This window comes from Erinaceus europaeus, chromosome 11 (genome assembly GCF_950295315.1).
Source record: "Erinaceus europaeus chromosome 11, mEriEur2.1, whole genome shotgun sequence".
In the NCBI taxonomy this organism is placed as follows: domain Eukaryota; kingdom Metazoa; phylum Chordata; class Mammalia; order Eulipotyphla; family Erinaceidae; genus Erinaceus; species Erinaceus europaeus.
Window position 1 is genome coordinate 62,600,362 of NC_080172.1, and position 23,217 is coordinate 62,623,578.

At 42.5% G+C, this 23,217-nt stretch overlaps 1 protein-coding gene and 1 long non-coding RNA gene across 3 annotated transcripts; one reads left to right on the forward strand and one right to left on the reverse strand.

Annotated features, from left to right (window-relative positions):
* Nucleotides 1-1,548: 1,548 nt before the first annotated feature.
* Nucleotides 1,549-23,108, reverse strand: DCLRE1B (DNA cross-link repair 1B). 2 transcript variants are annotated; one of them, XM_007530198.3, is made up of 4 exons: nt 22,531-23,108; nt 20,667-20,832; nt 19,570-19,752; nt 1,549-2,833 (listed from the first exon to the last, which is right to left on the reverse strand). In XM_007530198.3, the coding sequence occupies exons 1-4, from the start codon at nt 22,717-22,719 to the stop codon at nt 1,752-1,754; spliced, it is 1,620 nt and encodes a 539-aa protein (XP_007530260.1). In that variant the 5' UTR covers nt 22,720-23,108; the 3' UTR covers nt 1,549-1,751. The 2 variants fall into 2 exon arrangements, with proteins under 2 accessions (XP_007530260.1, XP_060057833.1); XM_060201850.1 differs by lacking the exon at nt 20,667-20,832 and having other exon boundaries at nt 22,531-22,665.
* On the forward strand, nt 15,826-16,740 carry LOC132541381 (uncharacterized). The gene is made up of 3 exons (XR_009552580.1): nt 15,826-16,035; nt 16,149-16,278; nt 16,642-16,740. It is a non-coding gene; the product is annotated as an uncharacterized LOC132541381 (long non-coding RNA).
* Nucleotides 23,109-23,217: the final 109 nt, after the last annotated feature.

Consider the following 23,217-nt stretch of genomic DNA (forward strand, 5'->3'; position numbering starts at 1 on the left):
AAGTATACATGAATTAATTATAATTGACTTTTAATTTTTTCCTTATATACATATTTCTTCCCCTTTTGTTGCCCTTTTTTTTTCTTCCTTTTATTGTTGTAGTTACTGATGTCATCACTGTTAGATAGGACAGAGAGAAAGGGAAGACAGAGAGGGGGTGTGAAAGACACCTGTAGACCTGTTTCACTGCCTGTGAAGCGACTCCCCTGCAGGTGGGGAGCCGGGGGCTCGAACCGGCATCCTTACGCTGGTCCTTATGTTTCGTGTCACATCCGCTTAACCCACTGCCCTCCGCCCAACTCCCTTTTTCTTTATATTTTTACTTTTTCCAAAGTGTCTCATTTTATATGCAGAATATTTGTTTCAGAAAATCAGAAGCTAAAGATAATATTTAAAACTCTTATCATGTGGCAGGCATTGAGCTAGGAATTTTTTGCTGGCTCTCACAGCAGTAAGGAGAGGTAGGTATCGATGTATCCATTGGGCATGATGAGGAGGTTGGACACCACTGTTTAAGTGTAGTACCTCTACCTGCTGCCTTGCCTGCCTCACCTGCTGGGCTCCCACACAAGGCTCAGAGTGAAGGTCACTGACAAAAAACACCTATGTACAGCTTATCCAAGAGCCAGGCCTTATCCTGCTTTCTAAACACTTCAAATCTTCCCAAAGTAGCAAACCTTTTCCACCTGCTAGACAAGAAACAGAAACTTCTTCATTGCAAAGGCTCAAGGCTCCATTCTGAAGCAGTTTTTATCCATCTGCCTAGCTCCACATGCCTGTGTCCTCTCTAAGCATGTGGTATCTGCTTGTCCTGCTTATTGGTAAGCAGGACAGGGCAGAACCATGTATCCCCCACCCCTTCTACCAGCTGCCCTGGATACTAAAACAAACAGGCTGTGTGCTCTGGCTCTCTACTCAATCCAAAGGGAGGTAGGGAGCTGCAAATATCCCAGCTATGTGAACAATCAGGAAGATCTGGCAGCACATTTGATCTTTTGTAACTTTAATTCAGCCAAGTAGTCAGGGCTTCTAAGAGGCCAGTTATACCCTCTGCCTAATGTTCAGCTGGGTTCCAAGTACTGCCTTGTTGAAGGGTACCCAATCCCCAGCTGGCTCTGTTTCAAAGAGGTCCCCAGTGACACTAATTACAAATTCTCATGGAGGAAGAGGTGGAATTTCCATCTCCCATCCACTCCCCCAGTGTTACAAGACTCTTCATTTCCTGTTTCCTCCCAAAGGCAGAGACAAGGAGTCAACTTGGATGGGTTCACAGCAAGTCAGTGACTGGAACATGCTGCCTGGATTGTCACTTTATCCTCCAGTACTGGTTATTAATTAAAAAAACAGAAGTACTCAGGGAATTCTTTTCTAGGAAGAGGGAGAAGGGGACATGGAGAATAACACGATATACAAAATAACAATGGAGATAAACTTGGCCATTTTAGACTCAGGATCCTTATCTTTTTCTGTATCTCCCTAAGAGGACTGCGTGATCAAAAATGTAGGAAGAATATTGAATTTAGCACAGCAAAGCAGATTAAGTTACTGTAGGATTTATCAGAATCTTTAATGTACTCCTATATACTGTGAAGAGATCATAACAAAAAGTGTTTCTAAAACATAGCTATAAAGCTAAGGAGTCCATGGACACTAAGATTCCAATGGGATGTTGTGAAGACAGCAAAGTTAAGGCCCCAAACAAAATATCCGTATTAGCTATCAGCCACTATCTTCAAAGCTGCAATATCAGATCAAGCTCGATTATCTTTCTGTACTCTTGTACTTCTGCAAGGTTTATGGTATTTTTCCACTTGCTGGTCAAAACCCCTAGAAGAGAACCTTACCTGGAAAAAGTTCACTGGAGTCAGGAGGTATTTTAGTGCCAGGTCTGTGAACTCAGGAGCCAGAAGAGAGGCAGACTTGCTGCTGTGAACCAAAGGAGAACCTTGACCTACCCAAGTAATATGCTTCCCTGTAGCTTTTGAGCCACTGTTTCCCTTGGATGTCAAGTGTGGCTCTAGACTAATTTCCTCTACAGTTTCTGGAGAAATAAATTCCTCATCTTTGGTCCTGAAGTACACTGGAAAATCCATGGACTTAGTTAGCACAGCCTCTGTCTTCTGGAACTGAGAGAAAGGTATGGCCCCATCCCATTCTTTGCTGCAGAGATCTGGGCTCAATTGCTTCTGGGTCTGCAAAGTGCAGAGGGAAAGCTGCTTCTCAAGGTCCCCACCAAGGTTCTCATTCTTGGTCTTCTTTGAGTTGCTGTCAGCTTGAAATTGATCGGAATTTTCCTCAAGAGATTCAAACACAACACCCTGAGTTCTTGGCCTCTTTAGTCTCTTTTTTAAAAACAGCCAGAGAAAGTTTGGTTTTTTAGGAGAATTCATATATTGCTGCACAGAGTCTGGAGTCAGGGGAATAGAGAGTCTGGGGCTCAGGCTGTCCTGAAAATAGTCCCTGAAGGGCTGTCGACTGACAATGGGCACCACCTGGCAAGGTTTCAGTGCTGTGACAAAGGCACAAAGCTCAGAGTAGGAAGAATGGTCAGAATAAGGGACTATGTGGATGTCAGGGTGAGAGCTGCGGATTCTCCGGCTTGTGGGAAGAATAGCGATGGTAGGGTGGGTGAGGTTCCAGTGCAACATGGCAGAACGGCAGATATCCATGTGGTCTACGGCATGGATGCGGCCAGCTGTCTCCTCCATTGTGAACACATCTGCCAGGCCCAGCAGCTGTGCCAATTCCAGGCGCCGAGGACTCAATACCACCCAGGTCTGAAACTCCAGGGCCAGGTATTCCAGCAGTGACTCTTTTCCCAGGTTATAGAGTCCTAAATAATGTTGAAAAGATTGGAGGGAAGAGAAGGAAGAGATTGAAGTTACTGGGAAATCTTAATAAATCAAAAACTTAGAAATTGAAGGGGGTAACTAGGGAGTATATAGGGGCAGGGAAGACGTAGTGTTTGAGCTGACATATACAGAAAATAGGAGGAGAAGGTAATAAAGAATCCACTCATTTACTCAGTTAGAAAGCAGCTACCAGGAGCTGGGTGGTGGTGAACTTGGCAGTGTGTGTATTACCACCTGCAAGAACCTGGATTCAAACAGGGGGGGAGGCTTCACAAATGGTGGATCAGTGCTGCAGGTGTCTCTGCTCTCCATCTCTTTCTCCCTCCCTCTCTCTCTCTCTCTCTCTCACCCTCTATCAAAAACAGGAAGGGGGAGGAGGGAAAGGCCACTGGGAGTGGTAGAGTCATTCAGGCACGAAGCCCCCGCAATATCCCTGGTGGGAAAACAAAAACAAAAAAGCAGCTACCAAGTATGAGGCACTGTGAAAACAAAGTCTCATGGTCCAGGAGGTGGAGCAGTGGATAAAGCACTGGACTCTCAAGCATGAGGTCCTGAGTTCAATCCCCGACAGCACATATACCAGAGTGATGTCTGGTTCTTTCTCTCTTCTCTTATCTTTCTCATAAATAAATAAATAAAGTCTTAAAAAGTAATAAAATGTGTTAAAAAAAAAAAAAAACCAAAGTCTCACCCTTGAGGAATATAATCTACATGGAGACCCAGAAATAATGTGATCAAGGACAGTGGTAGGGCTATACACAGAAAAGTATCTACCAGTTGATGAGGTGAGGGATATGTCCTGAAGATAGCCAAGTGAAGTCTTATAGTATAGATCTAAGCTGATCTTTAAAAAAAGGGAAGGGATGAGAGAACTTTCAAGAAGGGTCAGTTCAGTGTGACTGAAGCACAAAGGAATTAATAAGAAATGACACTGGGTCTGGAGCTTAGGTAATACATTCCATGGAATAGAGGGCCTGTATGTACTGCTAAGGAGCTTGAACTTAATTCTAATTTGATTTAAGTAAGTAAGGAAAAGTCACTGAAAATTCTGATGCAGGAAATGGTTAGTTTTAATTATAGGAATATGATCAAAGCAGGGCTTTAGAAAAAAAGAAGAAAAAGCAATAGCAAAGACCTAGGAGATGGCACATGGATAAAGCTTTGGACTCTCAGGCAAGAAGTCCTGCGTTAATCCCTGATATTACATGTACAAGAGTGATACTCTGGTTCTCATAAATAAATACGTTTTAAAAAATGAACAGTAGTATGAGGGAAGATAGCATAATGGTTGTTATGCAAAGAGACTCTCATGCCTGAGGCTCCAAAGTCCCAGGTTCAATCCCCTACACCACCATAAGCCAGAACTGAACAGTGCTCTGGTAAAAATAAATAATAAAATTAAAAAAAAAAAAGAGCAGTAGTGTTATTCAACAGCCTGGATGAGAAGACAACAACAGAAGTGCCAGTTTAGAAGGCCCAAACAGTACTTATAAAGAAATGAAGGGGTGGGGTCATGCAGTAGCATACCTAGTTAAACACATACATTACAATGTGCAAGGACCCAGGTTCAAGCCCCTAGTCCCCACCTGAAGAGGGGCAGTTTCATGAGTTATCTCCCCCTCTCCTCTCAATTTCTACCTTTATCCAATAAGAAAGAAAGGAAGGGAGGAAGAAAGAAAAAAAGAGAGAAAGAGAGAAAGAAAGAAAGAAAGAAAGAAAGAAAGAAAGAAAGAAAGAAAGAAAGAAAGAAAGAAATGGGAAGCCTGAATGTGGGTAATGGTAGTTAACACATGTGGGAGAAAGAGTGTAATAACTGTTCTCAGACATATTCTAAAGGTGTATTTTATGAGGCAGGGGTAGATGGCATAACAGTTATGAAAAGGAACTCTCGGATGTGAGGGCAATCTGGCTGCAACATCTGTCACCCCATTGATCACCAGGGTTGAAAAGGGACTCTCATGTCTGAAGCTCCAAAGTCCCAAGTTCAATTCCCTGCACCATAAGCTAGAGCGGAGCAGTGCTCTCGTAAAACAATATTTTATGTGCAAAACTAGATTTTGAACTCGTTCAAAGAAATTTAAATTATTTTGTATTCATTTTCTTCCTCATCATAGTTTTAAAAAAATCTGACTATTTTCCACAAATGTGGCTGATTTTCTTCTCTTTCCTTTTTTAACTTTTTTCCATTCCTTTTTACCCCATAATCTCTTCTATTTTTTTTTTTTTTACTACTAACTGGTATGCTCCCATTTAGTCACCTTTCACTCCCCAGTGCCTACTGAAATATCCGGTACAGAATAGGCACTTAATACATATTTGAAAAATTAATCAAGCCCTACTATCACTGTGCCCTCTGAGGTAGCTATGCTTCTCTGGGAAACCTAGAACAGGTATTTCTTCATGAGCAGTCAAGCAATCTTACAAGGAAGGGGTACTTCTCATTTAGTGTTGCAATTTATTTATTTATTTATTTATTTATTTATTTATTTATTTTACTAGAGCAATACTTAGCTCTGGTTCATGGCAGTGCTAGGACATTAAAGCCTCAGGCATGAGAGTCTCTTTGCATAACCATAATGCTACCTAACCCCAGGAAGGGGTATTTCTAAACCAACAAAACAGTCACTCTGGGAGTGACTTTTTTTAAAGTAAATACTTCTTAATTAAAATTTTTAATTTTATTATTTTTAAATAAAAGTATTCATTTATTAATGACAGAGAAGCAGAGCATCCTTCTAGAACATATGTTGGCGATCAAACTCAGCAACTTTTTTTTTTTAATTATTTTATTTTTTAATTTTTTTAATTTACTATTGAATAGAAACAGAGAGAAATTGATATGGAAGAGGGAGACAGAGAGACACCTGTAGCCCTGCTTCACCACTCATGAAGCTTTCCCCCTGCAGGTGTGGACCAGGGGCTTAAACCTAGATCCTTGCACATTGTAATGTGTGTACTTAACCAGGTTACCCACCATCTGGCCCCCCAACTTTTTTTTTTAGTGCCATTCTTTAACTTCATTTTGAATCTTCTTTCAAAGTTTGTACATAGCCTTTAAAAAATATTCTTCTTGGGCAATGGAGAGAGCATAATGATTATGCAAAAAGATTTTCATTACTAAGGCTCTAACATCCCCAAGTTTAATCTCTGGCACTACTGTAAACCATCTTTGAGTAGCACTCTGGTAAAGAAGGGGGGGCTGGTAGGTAGCACAGCGAGTTAAGTGCACATGGCTGCAAAATGCAAGGACTGGTGGAAGGATTCTGGTTTGAGCCCCGCCTCCCCACCTGCAGGGGGGTCACTTCACAGGTGATGAAGCAGGTATACAGATGTCTGTCTTTCTCTCCCCGTCTTCCCCTCCTCTCTCCATTTCTCTCTGTCCTATCCAGCGATGACGACAGCAACAATAATAACTACAACAACACTAAAACAGCAAGGCCTACAAAAGGGAAAATAATAATAAAAAAAAAGAAAAAGAGAGAGAGAGACAGAGATAGGGATATGGAGGACACATGGCCATGAAGTAACAGCAGCAACTGACCAGACTCTTCCCCAGAACAACAAATATATAACATCTGAACCTAACAAAATTCACCAACTACAACTGAGACATCTGCAGAAAAGCCAGAGCCTCAAGTAGGTACTCACGCCTGGTTGGGGGTGTGAAGGGGCATCAGACTAAAGTCAAACACAATGAACGTAGAGCTCCAGCAGAGCATGGTGCCATTTTCCCTCTATACTCAGTAGTCAAGACAACACACAGTGCTGACAGTGAGAGAAATGAATTTATAAACTTTTAATCCATGGCCTCAGGGGTATTAGCCTACTGAATTACAGGCAAGGTCACACCAAAAAAGCAGGGAGCATTTATGAACAAAACAAGTCCAGTCTGTCACCAAAACATACAGGTAATATGTGGCAACTGGTGGCAGCTAACTGGTAAAGTTAGCCCTGCTTCTATGAGCACAGCTGCAGCCCAGCAACAGACCTGAGGCTTGGTTTCAGAATGAAATTATAGAGAAACCATATACATGCACCACACGGAGCACAAAACAGCTCAAGGAAACAACAAAAAAAACCTAACCCTAGCCCCCACACCTCCAACACACAACATATAAACAAAGCGAAGCCAGAGACCATGACAACAGCACCACCTGCTGGCCAGCAATAACTAGCACAATAAATGTGTAAACAAGGGGGCCGGCTGGTTGTGCACTTGGTTGCGCACATAGTTGAGTGCATGTGTTACAATGCAAGGACTTAGATTTGAGACCCAGGTTCAAGACCCAGCTCCCCACCTGCATGGGAAAAGCTTTACAAGTGGTGAAGCAGTGTTGCAGGTGTTTTTCTCTCTCCATGTCTACCCCTTCCCTCTCAATTTCTGGCTGTCTCTACCCTGTAAAGATAATTAAAAAATTAAAAATTAGGGGTCAGGCGGTGGCGCAGTGGGTTAAGCGCATGTGGCGCAAAGCACAGGGACCGATGTAAGGATCCCGGTTGGAGCCCCTGGCTCCCCACCTGCAGTGAGTCGCTTCACAGGCGGTGAAGCAGGTCTGCAGGTGTCTATCTTTCTCTCTCCTTCTCTGTCTTCCCCTCCTCTCTCCATTTCTCTCTGTCCTATCCAACAACGAATTGCGTCAACAAGGGCAATAATAATAACCACAACGAAACTACAACAAGGGCAACAAAAGGGAGAAAAAAAAATGGCCTCCAGGAGCGGTGGATTCATGGTGCAGGCACCGCGCCCAGCAATAACCCTGGAGGAGGGGGAAAAAATTAATAAATACATGTGTAAACAGAAATAATGCAGAAACAAACTACCAAACATGCCAAATCAGACAGACAGAAATGAAGGACTCCAAGAAAATACAGACATAGAAGGGCTATTAGAGAAAGACTTTAGAAAGCCCATTATGAGGACTCTCCAAGAACCTAAGCATAGCAGGGAGAAGCATGTCCAAGAGTTTAGGGATTCGGGCAGTAGCGCAGGGCTAGCGTGTATAGCGGGAAGTGGCCATTTTGCCAGCTCCACGTAGCTTAAACCTGCTGTGCCCGCACTCAACTCTGGGGCATCCACGTGAATAAAGATTTGCATTCCCATTCTGCCACGAGTACCTAGATTCTTCTCTCTCCCGCGACGCACACCGACATCTGGCGCCTGAACAGGGACAGTTTCTGGAGACTTACAAAAGCACCCCAGATAAGTATACAGCCGCTTGGCTCTCTGCAGCCTCGTGTTTAACAAAGGCACTGCAATTCCTTTTCTCCCTCTTCTTATTTCTCTGAAACCCCTCCACCATGGGCTACCTTCCTTCTCATGAGGAGGTTTCCCAAACCCTCTACTCTTTTTCTCTAGACAGTTTTTATATCTCTGGGACATTTTGCTTGGGGCCACACCTTGGATCCTCTTGACCATGGTCACAGCTTTCAGCGGATATGTAGGGCACCCTCCCAAAAGGCTAAGGGACCTTGAGGCTGTAATCCAAGAGTTAAAGGAGATGGTCATTTCACTTACTCAGCACCATACATGCTTTCTAGAGAAAGCAAAGCCTACCCCGATCCTGACCCACCCTAATCCATCTACATTTTGCCCAGAGGCTCCCGTTTTGGCAGACATGTGTCTGGCTGCAGCCGCCACTTCTGCGGCCCCTTCCCCCACTGCTACGACACTATCAGACACAGAATACCTATGCCAGCTTCGCAACAGAGCTTTTCCTCCGGAGAAAGTCCACACATTCCCGGTAAACATTACCCCCAATAGACAGAGACCTCAGAGGAGGTACCCATATTCCTCCACAGATCCTTTTTTTATATATATCTTGCTCATTAATTTTTTTAAAAGAAATATTTATCACTATTATATATATGGGGGGGTGAGATTGGGCACACTAGGTAAAGTGCAAATAAGTGGTTTCTAAACTGAAGTTCTGGGAGAAGCAATGCTATAGAACTCTTACTCAACTTTTCTTCTTCGCTCAGTCCCCCACTAAATTTTCATGGTACCTACCAAAATAAAGTGGAATCTAAGGTACATAATTACAGAGCAAAGAAGTAGAAGAGTAATATAAATTAAAAGAAAAAAAGGTAATTAGAAATTCTTTCCATAAGCTCGGCCAGAAAGAGAAGTATTAAGAACTATCAGTATATAACCTTAAAGTGAGATCCTCCACAGATCTTAAAGCACTTCGTCAAGTAATTAAGGAGGATGGTATTCATGGAGTTCATGGACCAGGTCCATTTTACAAGGCCTTTTCCAGAACCTTAATACCCCACAAGTCTGGAGGGACGTAGCTCGCAATACACTCCAAGGCCTGCTCTTCCTTCAATGGGAGGCATTTTTTAGAGATGAATGTTCACAGCAATCCTGGAAAAATACGCAGAATCAGCCCAAGTGGGATTTTGAGGCTCTGTTTGGAACGGGTCATTTGGGAACCAGAATTCAACAGTCTGAGGCCAAGTTTCCACCCGGTTACTTTGATCAGGCACACCTTTGCACATTACAAGGATGGAGGAGGTTAACACCCCCCACAGGAACAGCCTCAGCACCCATACTCTCCTTTCGCTAAGAACCTGATGAATCCCTAGCTAAATTCATTACCAGGATCCAACCAGGTTTGGAGAGAAAGATTTATGATCCTGATGCCTGTTTTCTCTTCCTGCATTCTATTGTCTGGGATGGCATATTTCTGGATTTCCATCAGGCATGCCTCAGTCTTAAAAACGAATACCCAGACACCTGTATTTTAGCAACACAGGAGCTTAGATCAAGCTCTTATCAGGCACCCATTATGACACAGGCCTTTGCAGCTACTCTACATAAGCGAAAGGGGGCTTGCTTTCAGTGCAGTCGCCAAGGGCATTGGTGTATCCAATGTTCAGAAAATAAACCACAACCCTGCTTCCAGTCAGAGAGCCAGAGGCCTGGAACGCCTTGTTCTAGATGCCAGAAAGGTTTTCGTTGGAGGAGAGATTGTTGGTCTGTTTCATAGAAATATCACACCACTGCCGAATGTAGATTTAAACAGGGATTTAAACTAGATACAGAGCATCCCTCAGCCCCATCTTCAAGAGGGAGTCAAGTGGGTCGCCCACTCAGCACAGTGCCTTCCTTCCATAAACAAGAGCCCAGCCAGGGAACCCAGTGTAAAAATAGCCAGCTGAAGCAAGTGAACGGCGTGGATTCAGAGCCTGAGATTTTGTGGACCACCCCTGTTTTAGAAAGGGGTCACCTTACTATGACAATAAGGTAATATTCCTTTTAAGTGTTTGATTGATACTGGAGCAGACAAGACAATTTTAAGGCAAGCAGAGGTTCCACAGAGTTCCTCCTTCCAGGACCACGTCTACATGGTGTTGGAGGATTGACACAATTTCCTCACATGAGATTCACTTGTGTGGGAAGACCCGGAAGGGACAACCAGTCACTTTTATCCTTTGATAGCTGATATTAGCACCAATTTATTGGGCAGAGACTTGCTGGAATCTCTTGATGTGGTAATATCCTCAGACACCTCTGCAGGGTGCCACACTCACTCCTGTGAGACTTCTAGATCCGACCAGCATGCCCAATACTAACTGCCACTGTCTGTAACAGAACTCCCGCTTAGATTGGCTTTCTAACAAGCCTGTCTGGGTGGAGCAGTGGCCTTTGCCTAGGGAGAAGCTAGAAATCTTAAAAGAGCTTGTCCAAGAGCAGTTGTCCTTGGGACACATTTGCCATTCCCAGAGCCCAAGGAATACTGTCTTTGTGATTAAAAAGCACTTGGGGAAAATGGCGCCTCCTCCAAGATCTCCATGCGGTTAATAAAATCATGAAGGTTTGGGGCTCCCACCAATGTGGTTTGCCTCTTGCTTCTGTAATTCCCACAGGAATTCCAATCATAGATATTGATATACAGGATTGTTTTTTCTCTATTCCCTTGCACCCACAAGATTGTAAATGTTTTGCCTTCTCTCTTCCTTCTATTAATAACGCCAGCCCTGCAGATAGATTTGAGTGGGTGGTACTACCCCAGGGTATGGGCATACTATATATCGTCCTACTATTTGTGAAGAGGCTGTTAAATCTGCCCTTTTCCCATATATTCATAAGAGCCTTAAGGTTTTTAACTATATTGATGAAGTTTTAATATGAGGAGAATTAGATACAGATCTCTCTGCCCTATGTGATTTTCTTATCCTGCCTTAAAGAAAAATGACCTTAATGTAGCTCCTGAGAAGGTACAGCTAATTCCTCCAATATCTTTCTTAGGCTCAGAGATTTCTCTAAAGCAGATTTGTCCCTTGAAACCTTGTGTTATTTTTCCTTCTAATCTCACTCTTTCAGCTTTACAAAGTTTTCTTGGAAATTAAAATTGGCTTAGGCTGTATCTTTATCTCCCTACTAGCTGCCTGCAACCACTGTTTGATCTGTTAAAAGGAAACAAACAGCCCTCCTCAAAGAGTACGTTAATACCCCCAAAGCCTCCTTGGCACTGGAAAGGGTAAACCAGGCTCTCCAGGACATGCACCTCGTTCGGTTCTCCCCCTCCTCTCTGATAAATCTTCTAATCTTTAATTCCACCCCCACAGTGGTGGGTCACTGTGGCAGAAGCATGGGGTTTTTGGGTGGCTTCATACACCAGTAGGGGGAGCTCCAAGACTTGGTACCGAGATTGATGCCTTTAGCATCTATGATTCACCAAGGAACAGACAGATCAATTCAGGTCTTAGGAAAGGAACAAAATTCAATTATTCTTCCTTTTTCTCTCACAGATACAGAGTGGCTAATATGCCACTATTCTCATTTTGCCTTAAGTTTAATGGGTTTTCCAGGACAATTAATCATTTTCCTTCTAATAAATTGACAGCCTCTTCACCTCTTTTGCCTCTACTAGTACCTAAACTTTTCTCTCGAGATCCCATCCCCTCTGCTCCTGCAGTGTTCACTGATGGTGGAAAAAGGGAGCTGCTGCCCTTATATATAATCCAGACAAGCAATATCCCAAATCTCTCTTTATTGAGCTTCCTGATAATTCCCCTCAGTACAAAGAACTTTATGCTGTTCTCCTAGCCTTAAAAGCTGTACCAGAATCCTTCAACCTTTTTTCTGACAGTGTGTATACTGTTAACCTACTTCCATGGCTTGCTCGTTCTTATGTGAGAACTGATAACAACCCACTTTCTCCTCTCTTAATTCAAATTGCCTCTATGCTCTGTTCTCGACCCCAACCACTGTATGTTCAACACCTTCATTCCCACAGCCCTCTTCCTGGTCCCGTCCAAAGGGAATGCTGCAGCTGACCACCTCGCCTCCACAGGAATTCTCCTAGCCTCTGTCTCTAACCCTGCTGATTTTCATTCCCTAACCCATGTTAATCTTAAAGGCCTTTGAGCTCGATTTCCTGATATTCCTCTGGCACAGTTGAAACATATTATTGCTACATGCTCCTCTTGTGCAGGTCTAATCAAGATATCTGCTGTTCAAATTCTTGCAGTTAACCCCCTGAGTCTTAAAAGCCAATGCTCTTTAGCAAATTGATGCCACCCACTTACCTAACTTTGGCAAACAAAAATATGTGTTTGTCTCAATTGATACCTTCTCTAAGTTTATGTGGGCTACAGCTCAGACAGGAGAAAGCTCAAAAAAGCTTATTAGCCATATGCTCTCCTGCTTTGATGTAATGGGCATTCCTCTTCTACTTAAAATGGACAATGGACCTGCTTATACCAGCAAACAATTTAAAAATTTTTGTTCCCTCTGGAACATTACTCATACTACAGGCATTCCCTATAATCCACAGGGACAAGGCATTGTTGAGATGGCCCATCAAACTCTTAAGGCTCAATTAAATAAATAAAAAGGGGGGATATACTCCCCAATATCTAGCTAGAAAAAGCCTTAACTACATTAAATCTCTTTAATATTTACAAAAATTCGAACCAACATCCTATTATTCTTCATTGGCAAACACCACCCACCCTCCCAGCTATTAAGGTCAAATGGAAAGACCCACTCGATAAAATCTGGTAAGGGTCTGACCCCCTATCAACCATGGGGAGTGGTTTCATGTGCATTTTTCCACAGAATTACTCAAAACTTTTCTGGTTTCCTGCCCGCCATGTCTGGAAATACCTGCATGATGGCGCTGCTATCCCTGAGGAACAAGAAACACTGCAAGAGGACTGGCTGCAGGATGCACACCAGGACCCATAATACGACATGGTGGAATCTGAAAAATCTGATTTACATAGCCCTCTCACCCCCGCATCTCTGAATATCTTATGCTATGTCTGGCCAGTTGTGTTTTGTGAGTGAGTGAATTGAATGACTAAAAAAAACTTTTTTTAAGTGAGTTGAATGACCAAAATTTTTTGTACGACCCATTTTGCTCAGAGTACTGTGAAACAACTTTATATAAAAATGCTGGACACAGCTATGGTTTCTGGAAACGTCCAGAAACAGTCCAAAAAAATTGTTTTTCCCTCTTTTGATTTTTTTTTAAGTCTTGGTATAAATGTGAAACATATAGTTGTAAACTGTGTGAGTAAAGATGGCTCAAGTAAGACAGTACAGATCTAAATTTGTGTTTGAAATCATATGTCTTCATAACAAAAGTTTTTCTCCTCCTGTGTGTTATAAACTACATGTTTATTGTGTGTTTCAAGTTTGGTAAACATTAACCTAATGATTAAAAGTGTACCTTTGAAGCTACATTCTTACCAGGCAGAGTTAAATGAAGGAGTTTTCACCACAATTCTTATAAAAGTAAAATGAATTTTCTAAAGTAACTGAGTATTTAAGGTAAAGTCTAAATATTTAACGTGACAATTCATCTCCAAAATTAAAATACAAATTCTCTGTACAGGACATTTTTGGAGGGCCCCCAAAAATACCCTGTAAACTAATCTTGTGAAAATTAATCCACAACAAATCTGTCATTGTAAATGTTAAAAAAAAACAACTCTCTAAGTAACCTGAGTTTATTTAAAGTCTAAAGTAAAAAATAATTAAAAATCAATATATATTTTAACTAAATTTGGTCTGAAGATCCTGCTGTACAGAGACTGTTACACGAGGTCACATAAGATGACCTTTAAACACACTTATAAATATACTTAAACCAATTATAATCATTGAGTTATCAATTATAGTAAACTTCTAACTTGCTAAAAGTTTTATTTTCTTCACAAGTAATTGACCACAACTATGCCAAAGCCTTCACATGAAAAAGCATCTGCTCATATGGTAAGATATTAAACTATATAAGAAGTTCCCCCATATACAACTTACGTAAATTAACAACATTCACATATTTTTCTACACTCAACTGGTGTATATCGCTTTGCCACTATAGGCCTACCTTTGTCAGCCAACAATTTAAAGACTTTTTTCCTTTATAACATCACCTATACCACAGACACCCCTTACAATACCAAAGACAAGCAGTTGTTGAGATGGCCCGCCAAACATCTAAGCCCAATTAAGTAAAGAAAAAAGGGGATACATCCCCCCAATATTCAGCTGGCTAAAGCACCAACTACATTACACCTCCTTTAATATTTATAAAAATTTGAACCAGATGCCCTGCTAACCACAGGAAGCAGATTTGTTTGTGTTTCCTTCACAGGAATCCCCCAAAAACCATTTGGACCCCTACACACTCTGACATTGCCCACTAGATGGCAATGACTACAGCGGCGCGCCCCCCTGAAACCCATGTGACCTGACACGATCTGAAGAACCTGATTCACAGACTCCAAGGACAGAACTTTCTTACTGCCTTTCTCTCGCCCATTGCTGTCTGCCCTTTCTGCTTCTGCTTCACCTGTCACCTTTTGGCGGTTCCAGCTCACTCTCTACAGAGAAGCAAAGTTCCAGTGGCTGTCCTCCCCCATTGAGACAGACATGCAGCATGTCTTCCCCTGGTCGTTAGCATTGGACTAACACTTCTATCAGACTTGCTGATACACCTTTGGACACTCCCTTTACACTGCTGGACTTCTAGAAGACTGACTGTAGCAGTCCATGGACCTTACATCCAGCTGTCTCAGGACTTTGCAACCCCAGATCACCCCTCTCACCCCTCAGCTAACAGGGCCCCACTCCTCCACCTATCAGGCAGTGCCCCTTTCCACCCATCAGGCAGCCCCCCCCCTCTGCCTACCAGGCCTCTCTTAAGCCTCACGCTGTCTCTTGCTACTCTTACTTATCAATTCCTGTCTTATTCAGCCCTTAAAAAAAAAAAAAGCCTGCATGATATCATTCAGGTTTCTGCCCAAAAGGTTTCTGTTCACCCCTACACTGCTATTCCCCTGACAGAAATGGAGTCTTTTACAGACATTGACCCATTTAAATATGACAATTAGATAAGAAGACAGGGAAAGGTGCAGAAAAATTATAAGGAGATGGTGGAGCCTGGCAGAGCTTAACCTATGAGAGGAGTTCCTCCAGGTAAGTCTCCCTCTCTACAGAGGGGTTGAGAAAAAGGGGGTACACATAAATCTCACAAGGCTGGCAGCTAAGTCTCCCCCCCCACATCTTCCTACCAGAGCCTGGCATTGCTTAAAAAACATTAAGCCTGCTCCACTCTAAATTTCCTATTCTATGGCCATTAGATAAAAGGAAAGGGGGAGGTGTTGGGAAATTGTGCAGATGTGGTTGAACATTGGCAGGGCCCACAAACTTTCCATGCAAGTATTATTTACAGATCCCCACCACATTATCCCCTCAAGGTATTGCTAATTTAGTTAAAACCATTGCAACAGTTGCTAAGGACACTTCCACCTTCCCAGCATGCCTTTTGCCTCTCTCCACCCCCTTTCCTAGCCAATCCCATCCCGACTTGCCATTTCTGGTTTTTGCCCTATAAAGCCTGCTGCTGTTCTGGTTTTGCTCTCTTTCTCTTCTGTATCCCAACCTGGAGAAGGGCTGGCGTGTATAGCGGGAGGTGGCCATTTTACTAGCTCCACGTGGCCTAAACCCACGGTGCCCACACCCAACTCTGGGGTTCCCGTGTGAATAAAGATTTGTGTTCCTGCTCCGCCACGAGTTCCTGGTCTCTTCTCTCTCCCGCAACGCACCCCGACACATGGCACTAACATTAAAGCTATATTTGGAGACTCCACCCCATGGACAAGGAAAACAAAAACAAGATTGAACAAATGAGACTATATCAAACTAAAAAGTTACATCACAGTGGGAGTTGTATTGTTAAATGGGAAACTGGGGAATGGTATGCATGTACAAACTATTGTATTTACTGTTGAATGTAAAACATTAATTACCCAATAAAGAAATAAATTTTTTTTAAAAAGTTACATCACACACACACACACACACAAAACCATAAGAATAAACAGGAAACCTAGGAACTGGGAGAACATATTTACACACTATACTTCAGACAAGTGGTTGATATCAAACAGCTATAAAGAACTCATACATGTTGAGTGAAATAAGTCAGAAACAAAAGGATGAATATGGGATGATCTCACTCTCAGCCCGAAGTTGAAAAACAAGATTAGAAAAGAAAACACAAGTCGAACCTGAAATGAAATTGGAGTATTACACCAAAGTAAAAGACTCTGGGGTGGGTGGGTGGGGAGAATACAGGTCCATGAAAGATGATGAATGACATAGTGGGGGTTGTATTGTTAAATGGGAATCTGGGGAATGTTATGCATGTACAAACTATTGTATTTACTGTTGAATGTAATACATTAATTCCCCAATAAAGAAATAAATAAATAAAAATAAAATTAAATTAAAATAAAATAAAAATAAATTCTTAAAAAAAAACTCATACAGCTCAACAAAAAGAAAAAGAACCCAATTTTAAAAAGTGGGCAGAAGATATGAATAGACAGTTCTCTAAAGAGATACCCACCTTTGACCTTCCACCTTCTGCACCCCATAATGATCCTGGGTCCATACTCCCAGAGGGATAAAGAATAGGGGCTCTATCAAAGGAGGGGATTGGATATGGAGTTCTGTGGGGTGGGAATTATGTGGAAATGTATCCCTCTTATCCTATAGTCTTGTCAATATTTCCAATTTATAAATAAAAATTTTAAAAAAAGAGATACACATGGCCCACAGATACATGCAGAAATTCTCACATCAATACAGAATGCAAATTAAACCATATGATAGTCTACCTCTTACCTGTGGGAATAGCCTTCATCAATAAAACAGGAGAGGATAAGTGCTAGAAAGGATGTGTAGAGAGAGGAACTCTATTACACTGCTGGTGGGAATGCAAACTGATGCAACCACTATAGAGAACAGTATGGAAAATCCTTAATCAAATACAGCTGGAAATACCTTATTATCCAGCAATCCCACTCCTAGGCATTTATCCAAATGAGGTAAGAACACAAATTCAAAGGGATATATGTATCCCCATGTTTATAGTTGTATTATTCATAATAACCAAAACATGGAAGCAGCCAGAATGCCTTTTAACAGATGACTGGATTAAAAGTTATGGGACACAGGGTAGGGGGTAACTAGCATAATGGTTATACAGACTCTCATGCCTGAGGCTCCAAAGTCCTAGGTTCAATCCCCTGTACCACCATAAATCAGAGCTGAGCAGTGCTCTGGTATTTAAAAAAAATATATATGGGACATATAGTTAATAGAGTATTTACTCAGCAATAAAGAAAAAAGATAATATTGTGTCCTTTGGAATAAAATGGGTGGAAAAGGAGAAGATTATGCTTACTGAAGTAAGTAAGGAGGAAAGGGACAACTACAGGATGGTTCACTCATATGTGGAATTTAGAGAAACTGAAAACAAAGAAAAAAGTCAACCCATATCCAAGACTGTGCACAACTATAGTGGTTATCTAGAGGAATTGGGGGTGGGCAGATATAGAGTTCTGGTGGTGAAAAGGTGTGATATTATAACCCTATTAATTTATAATCTCTTGTACCCCTCTCTTATCACACAATCTTGTCAATCATTACTAAAATCACTAATAAAAATTATAATCTCAGGTGGGGGTAGATAGCATAATGATAATGCAAAGAGACTCTCATGCTTGAGGCTCCAAAGTCCCAGGTTCAATCCCCTGCACCACCATAAGCCAGAGCTGAGTAGTGCTCTGGTGTTTCTCTCTCTGCATCTCTCTCTCAAAAAGAAAACATTTTAAAAAAACTATTAAAAAATTATAATCTCAAAAATGACTATTAATTTAGCATGTCAGGAGTGAAACAGATTCAATATTTCAAGTTTTTTTAACTATTAGACCATACCTCTGAGTATACATATTTTCTTCAAACTAAGTTTTTAATGTTTCAGATTTGTAAAATGATAAAATGGTGGTGCAGGGGATTAAACCTGGGACACTGGAGCCTCAGACAAGAGAGTCTGCTTGCATAACCATTATGCTATGTAAACTCTCCCAAATATATTTGTATATATAGTATTTTAAATATCTAAGTTACTTACAACTTTAGGCCAGATAGTTCAAAACCATTTGGCCCAGTATCTAAGATGGGGTAATTAGTAGATACCCCAAAAGGGGGCAAAGCACAGTGAGGTCAAGTATATTACAGTAGAGCCTAACCATCAGATTTTTTTAAAATATATTTTTATTTATTTGCTTATTTACTTATTTATTAATTATTGGATAGAGACAGAGAGAACTTGAGATGGGAGGGAGAGATATAGAGAGGGAGAGGGAGAGGGAGAGAGACACCTACAGCCCTGCTCCATCATTCATATAGCTTGCCCTCTGCAGGTGGAGACCAGGCACTTGAACCTGGGTGGGTCCTTGTGCATTGTAATGTGTGCATTTAACCAGATGTGCCACCACCTGGTCCCACCATTGGATTTTCATAGGAAAACAAACCCCCCATGACATCATCTCCCCGGACAATAACTTGGATCCACCTGCATATCAGATGTCAGGCTAAGGAGAAAAAAAAAAAACTAGTAGTCATGGGCTCTTTGGAATATAACTAAAATAGGACTACTAACTATCTACAAAACAGAGGACCCCCCCCCCCCGCAACTCTTCATATGAACTATTCCAGCCTTTAGGTTCATGATTAGTCAACAATTTGTTTGGCTTTATATGTTAACACTTTTTTCAGCCACCAGGTTCCAGATGCTAACATGATACCAACTGGACTTCCCTGGGCAGACACCCTACCAACATGTCCTGGAGCCCCGCTTCCCCAGAACCCCACCCCACTAGGGAAAGAGAGACAGGCTTGGAGTATGGATCAACCTGTCAGTGCCCATGTTCAGCAGGGAAGCAATTACAGAAGCCAGACCTTCCACCTTCTGCACCCCTTAATGACCTTGGGTCCATACTCCCAGAGGGTTAAAAAATAGGAAAGCTATCAGGTGAGGGGAGGGGATGAGGAGTTCTGGTGGTGGGAATTGTGTGGAGTTGTACCCCTCTTATCCTATGGTCTTTGTCAGTGTTTCCTTTTTATAAATAAAAATTTAAATAAATAAATAAAAATCAATAGCAAATTAAAGTGCATAAGAAATACATTAGGTGATGAATATTATGAAAAAGAAGTTGACTAGTATAAGGGATCAAGATTAGGATATGTGGAAGAAGTGACTGTGGTCAGATTTCAATTTTAAATAAGGTGGTCAGGGTAAATTTCATGGATAAGGGGAGAGCTGCAGGGACTTGAAAGATATGAGGAAACCTTCAAAGATTCTAGATCAACTAGATATGTATGGCAGAGAAAGGGAAGGAAACCACTCACCTATCTTCACATTATGTTGTGGGTGCTTTCGAATGATCTCAACAATCTGGTGGGCAGCTTCTTGCTGAGAAGGAAGAACTTGGCTTGGGTTACAATTAGTATTGTCTAGGTATAAGGTATCAATCTGTTTCCCTAATCTTAAGGCTGGCTCCTTCAACATGGATGGTGTATATCGGAAATCACCTGGAAGAATATAAGGGCAGGTAGAGTGTGAGAAAGAGAAGGTAGGTTGTTCCAACTTCCAATAGATAAGCATGTGTTTACTGGCCTGTAGAAAAAACTATCAGTAAGCCTGGCACTGAAATAGAAAGAGAAGGTAGGTTGTTCCAACTTCCAATAGATAAGCATGTGTTTACTGGCCTGTGGAAAAAACTATCAGTAAGCCTGGCACTGAAATAGCTTCTATGTGGATATATATCCATCCTATTTTTACTTTTTTACTACTTTTCACAAGATTTGGGCCCATAAAGAATGGGGAATCAATTGAAAGAGAGTCATTATATTTATATGGGATGAAGCTAGGAAACCTCCAAACTTTATTGAGTTAAGATTGCTCAAGAAGCCAATAGATAGCATAATGGTTATGCAAAAAGACACTCATGCCTGAGGCTCCAAGGCCCCACGTTCAATCCACCACACCACCATAAGCCAGAGCTGAGCAGTACTATGGTTGAAAAAAAAAGGGAGTCAGGCAGTAGCGCAGCAGGTTAAGCACTCGTGGTGCAAAGCAAACAATGACCGGTGTTTAAGGATCCCGGTTTGAGCCCCCGGCTCCCCACCTGCAGGGGGGTCGCTTCACATGCTGTGAAGGAGGTCTGCAAGTGTCTAGTCTTTCTCTCCCCCTCTCTTTCTTCCCCTTCTCTCTCCATTTCTCTCTGTCCTATCCAACAACGACAACAAAAGGGGATAAATAACTTTTTTTTTTAATTGCTCAAGAATGGGTCCAGGAGATGGCGCAATGGATAAAGCATGAACTTCCAAGTTCAACACCCAGCATAACATGCCAGAATGATGATCTTGGTCTTTCTCCTTAGCAAATACATAAGAAAAGCAGTGTGTAGGCTAGGAAGTTGGATAGAAACCATCAAGAGGCCCACCTGTATAGAGGATGGTTCCAAAGTATCCTTCAAAGAGAAACATGACAGAACCAGGGCAGTGATTGGCATCCATGAGGGTTACTGTCATGGTCTCTCGTCCAATTTCATCTAGAGGAAGGACATGGCTCTCACCAACTTCCAGGGCTCGGATCCACTGCTTAGATACCTAAGGAAATACATAGTTATCCCATTGAAGACAGACTGACTTCCCTGACATCTCTCTGGATTAGAAACTATCCTATCCCTGAATCAAGAAAAAAATGACCAAATCTGAACCACTTGAATCAGAAGCTATAATTCCCAAGAAACCTCCTTTCCTCCTCCAGTTCCCCAGTCCCCACTAAGTTGAGAGCTCAGAAAACAACCTAGCAGAAGTTGGGCGGTAGCGCAGCGGGTTAAGCACAAGTGGTGCAAAGCGCAAGGACCAGCTTGAGGATCCTGGTTCTAGCCCCGGCTCCCCACCTATAGGGGAGTCGCTTCACAGGCGGTGAAATAGGTCTGCAGATGTCTTCCTCTCCCCCTCTCTGTCTTCCCCTCCCCTCACCATTCCTATCCAACAATGATGACATCAACAGCAATAATAACTACAACAATAAAAAACAAGGGCAGCAAAAAGGAAATAAATAAATATTTTAAAAAGAAAGAAAAAATCTTTTTTTTAAAAAAAGAAAAGAACCTAGCAGCCTGAGAAGTGGTACAGTAGATAAAGGGCTTGGACTCCAAGTATGAGATCCTAATTACCAGCATCATTGTGTCCGAGTGATGATGCTCGGTGTCCTCTCGTCTCTCAAATATACATTAAACAATCTATTAAAAAGTGGTGGGAGAGATAGCATAATGGCTATGCAAAAAGATGTTAATGCCTGAGGCTCCAAGGTCCCAGGTTCAATCTCCCACACTATCACAGGCCTGAACTGATAAGAAAGAAAGAAAAGAAAAGAAAGTGGAGGAAAGAAAGAAAACCACTTAATCAAGAATTCTCAACCTTCTTGGTAATAACACGTTAAGACTATCTATTTAGGGCAGGAGTAGATAGCATAATGGTTATGCAAACAGACTCTCATGCCTGAGGCTCCAAAGTCCCAGGTTCAATCCCCTGCACCACCATAAGCCAGAGCTGAACAGTACTCTGGTAAAAAAAAAAAAAAAAAAAAATTATTTAAACAATTTGAATTAGAGAACTCAGGAGATAACTTAATGTAGAGAACAGAAACTGCATACATTAGGTCGCAGGTCCCACCCCTTGCACAGCACATACCAAAACTGAGTGGGGCTCTGTCTCATAAAAATAGTAGTAAGTCTTAAGGGGGGGAAATGCCAGTTAGATTTTGAAGACCACATCAGTGATATCAGAATGCTGACCTGTGTCAGATGAGAGAGGGTCAGTTAGAAAATCTATATTTCGTGGTCTGGGAGATGGTGCAGTAGCTAAAGCTATGGACTGTCAAGTATGAGGTCCCCGAGTTCAATCCCCAGCAGCACTTGTACTAGAGTGTTGTCTGGTTCTTTCTCTCCTCCTTTCTCATTAACAAATACAATCTTAAGGGAGAGTGTGTGTGTATAACTATATTACCCAGCACATCAGCTGGATTCTTCTAATGAGGCAAGTTTGAAAAAACACTAACTTATGAGAAAAGACAGGAACAACTTTCTTGGTTAGGCTAAAAGTTCTCCCCAATTTACGGCGGAAACTACATATTATATATTTATATTGCGCAGTATAGCTGAATCTGAATTTGGGCTAAAGATGCATTTCTGGGTTCCAACAACTGCTGTCATCAAAATTAGTTTGCCTGGTCTCTAGGACTGAGGTTACGACAGATCAGAAGCCCCCACCCAGATGCCTGGGCTAGCGCCCCCATACCTGTAGATGACGCCGCAAGAGGTAGGCAGTGATTGGGGAGCAGTAGAGGGGCCGGGCCCAGGTGCTAGACAGGCCCACCGTGTGGTCAGAATGCATGTGGGACAAGAAGAAGAGTCGCGCTGAGCCCGCCCGGCGCAGGCTCCAAAAGTCCACAGCGATAGGCGTGTGGGGGATCAGGACCCCGTTCATGGTGGCGGGGCTGGCGAGTTACCAGTAGACTCTTCATGGGATAGGGCTCCAGCCTGAGGCTCCTACTGTGACACCTGAGCAAAAGTCATGTTGGGGCAAGAGCAGGGCCACTGAACCTAAGGTTAGGCCAGCCCCAAAGAGGAACAAGTTACTAGGGTGGGCAGAAAGGAGAAAGAAGCAACCTCGCTCTCTGAAGTCTGGGGCGGGAATCAACGCATACAGGAGCTCGAGCAGCGAGCCACTCCCACCCGCGCGCGCCGCGGCCGCCGCCAGCCCCGCACTCAAAGGGCGCGCTTCTGGGTAGAGGCAGGCCGAAGTAGCCGATTTCCGATTGCTCTCCAGAGAGGGCCGCGCGACTGCGGCAAGGCGGGAGGTGAGAGGTTGGGGGAAGGGCTCCTAAGGTCGGACCTAGGCTCGGCTCGGCGCTCTCCAGGAGAGGTTGAGTGGCAGCTGATCTGTGCGTTCTCTCACGGAGGAGGCGGGACTTCCTCTGGAAAG

Coding starts and splice junctions, on each gene's coding strand:
- DCLRE1B (XM_007530198.3), bottom strand. CDS start 22,719: ATGAACGGGGTCCTGATCCCCCACACGCCTATCGCTGTGGACTTTTGG. Junction 20,833..22,530: donor TCTTGCGGCGTCATCTACAG/GTATGGGGGCGC, acceptor GTATTTCCTTAG/GTATCTAAGCAGTGGATCCG. Junction 2,834..19,569: donor ACAACATAATGTGAAGATAG/GTGAGTGGTTTC, acceptor AACATTATTTAG/GACTCTATAACCTGGGAAAA.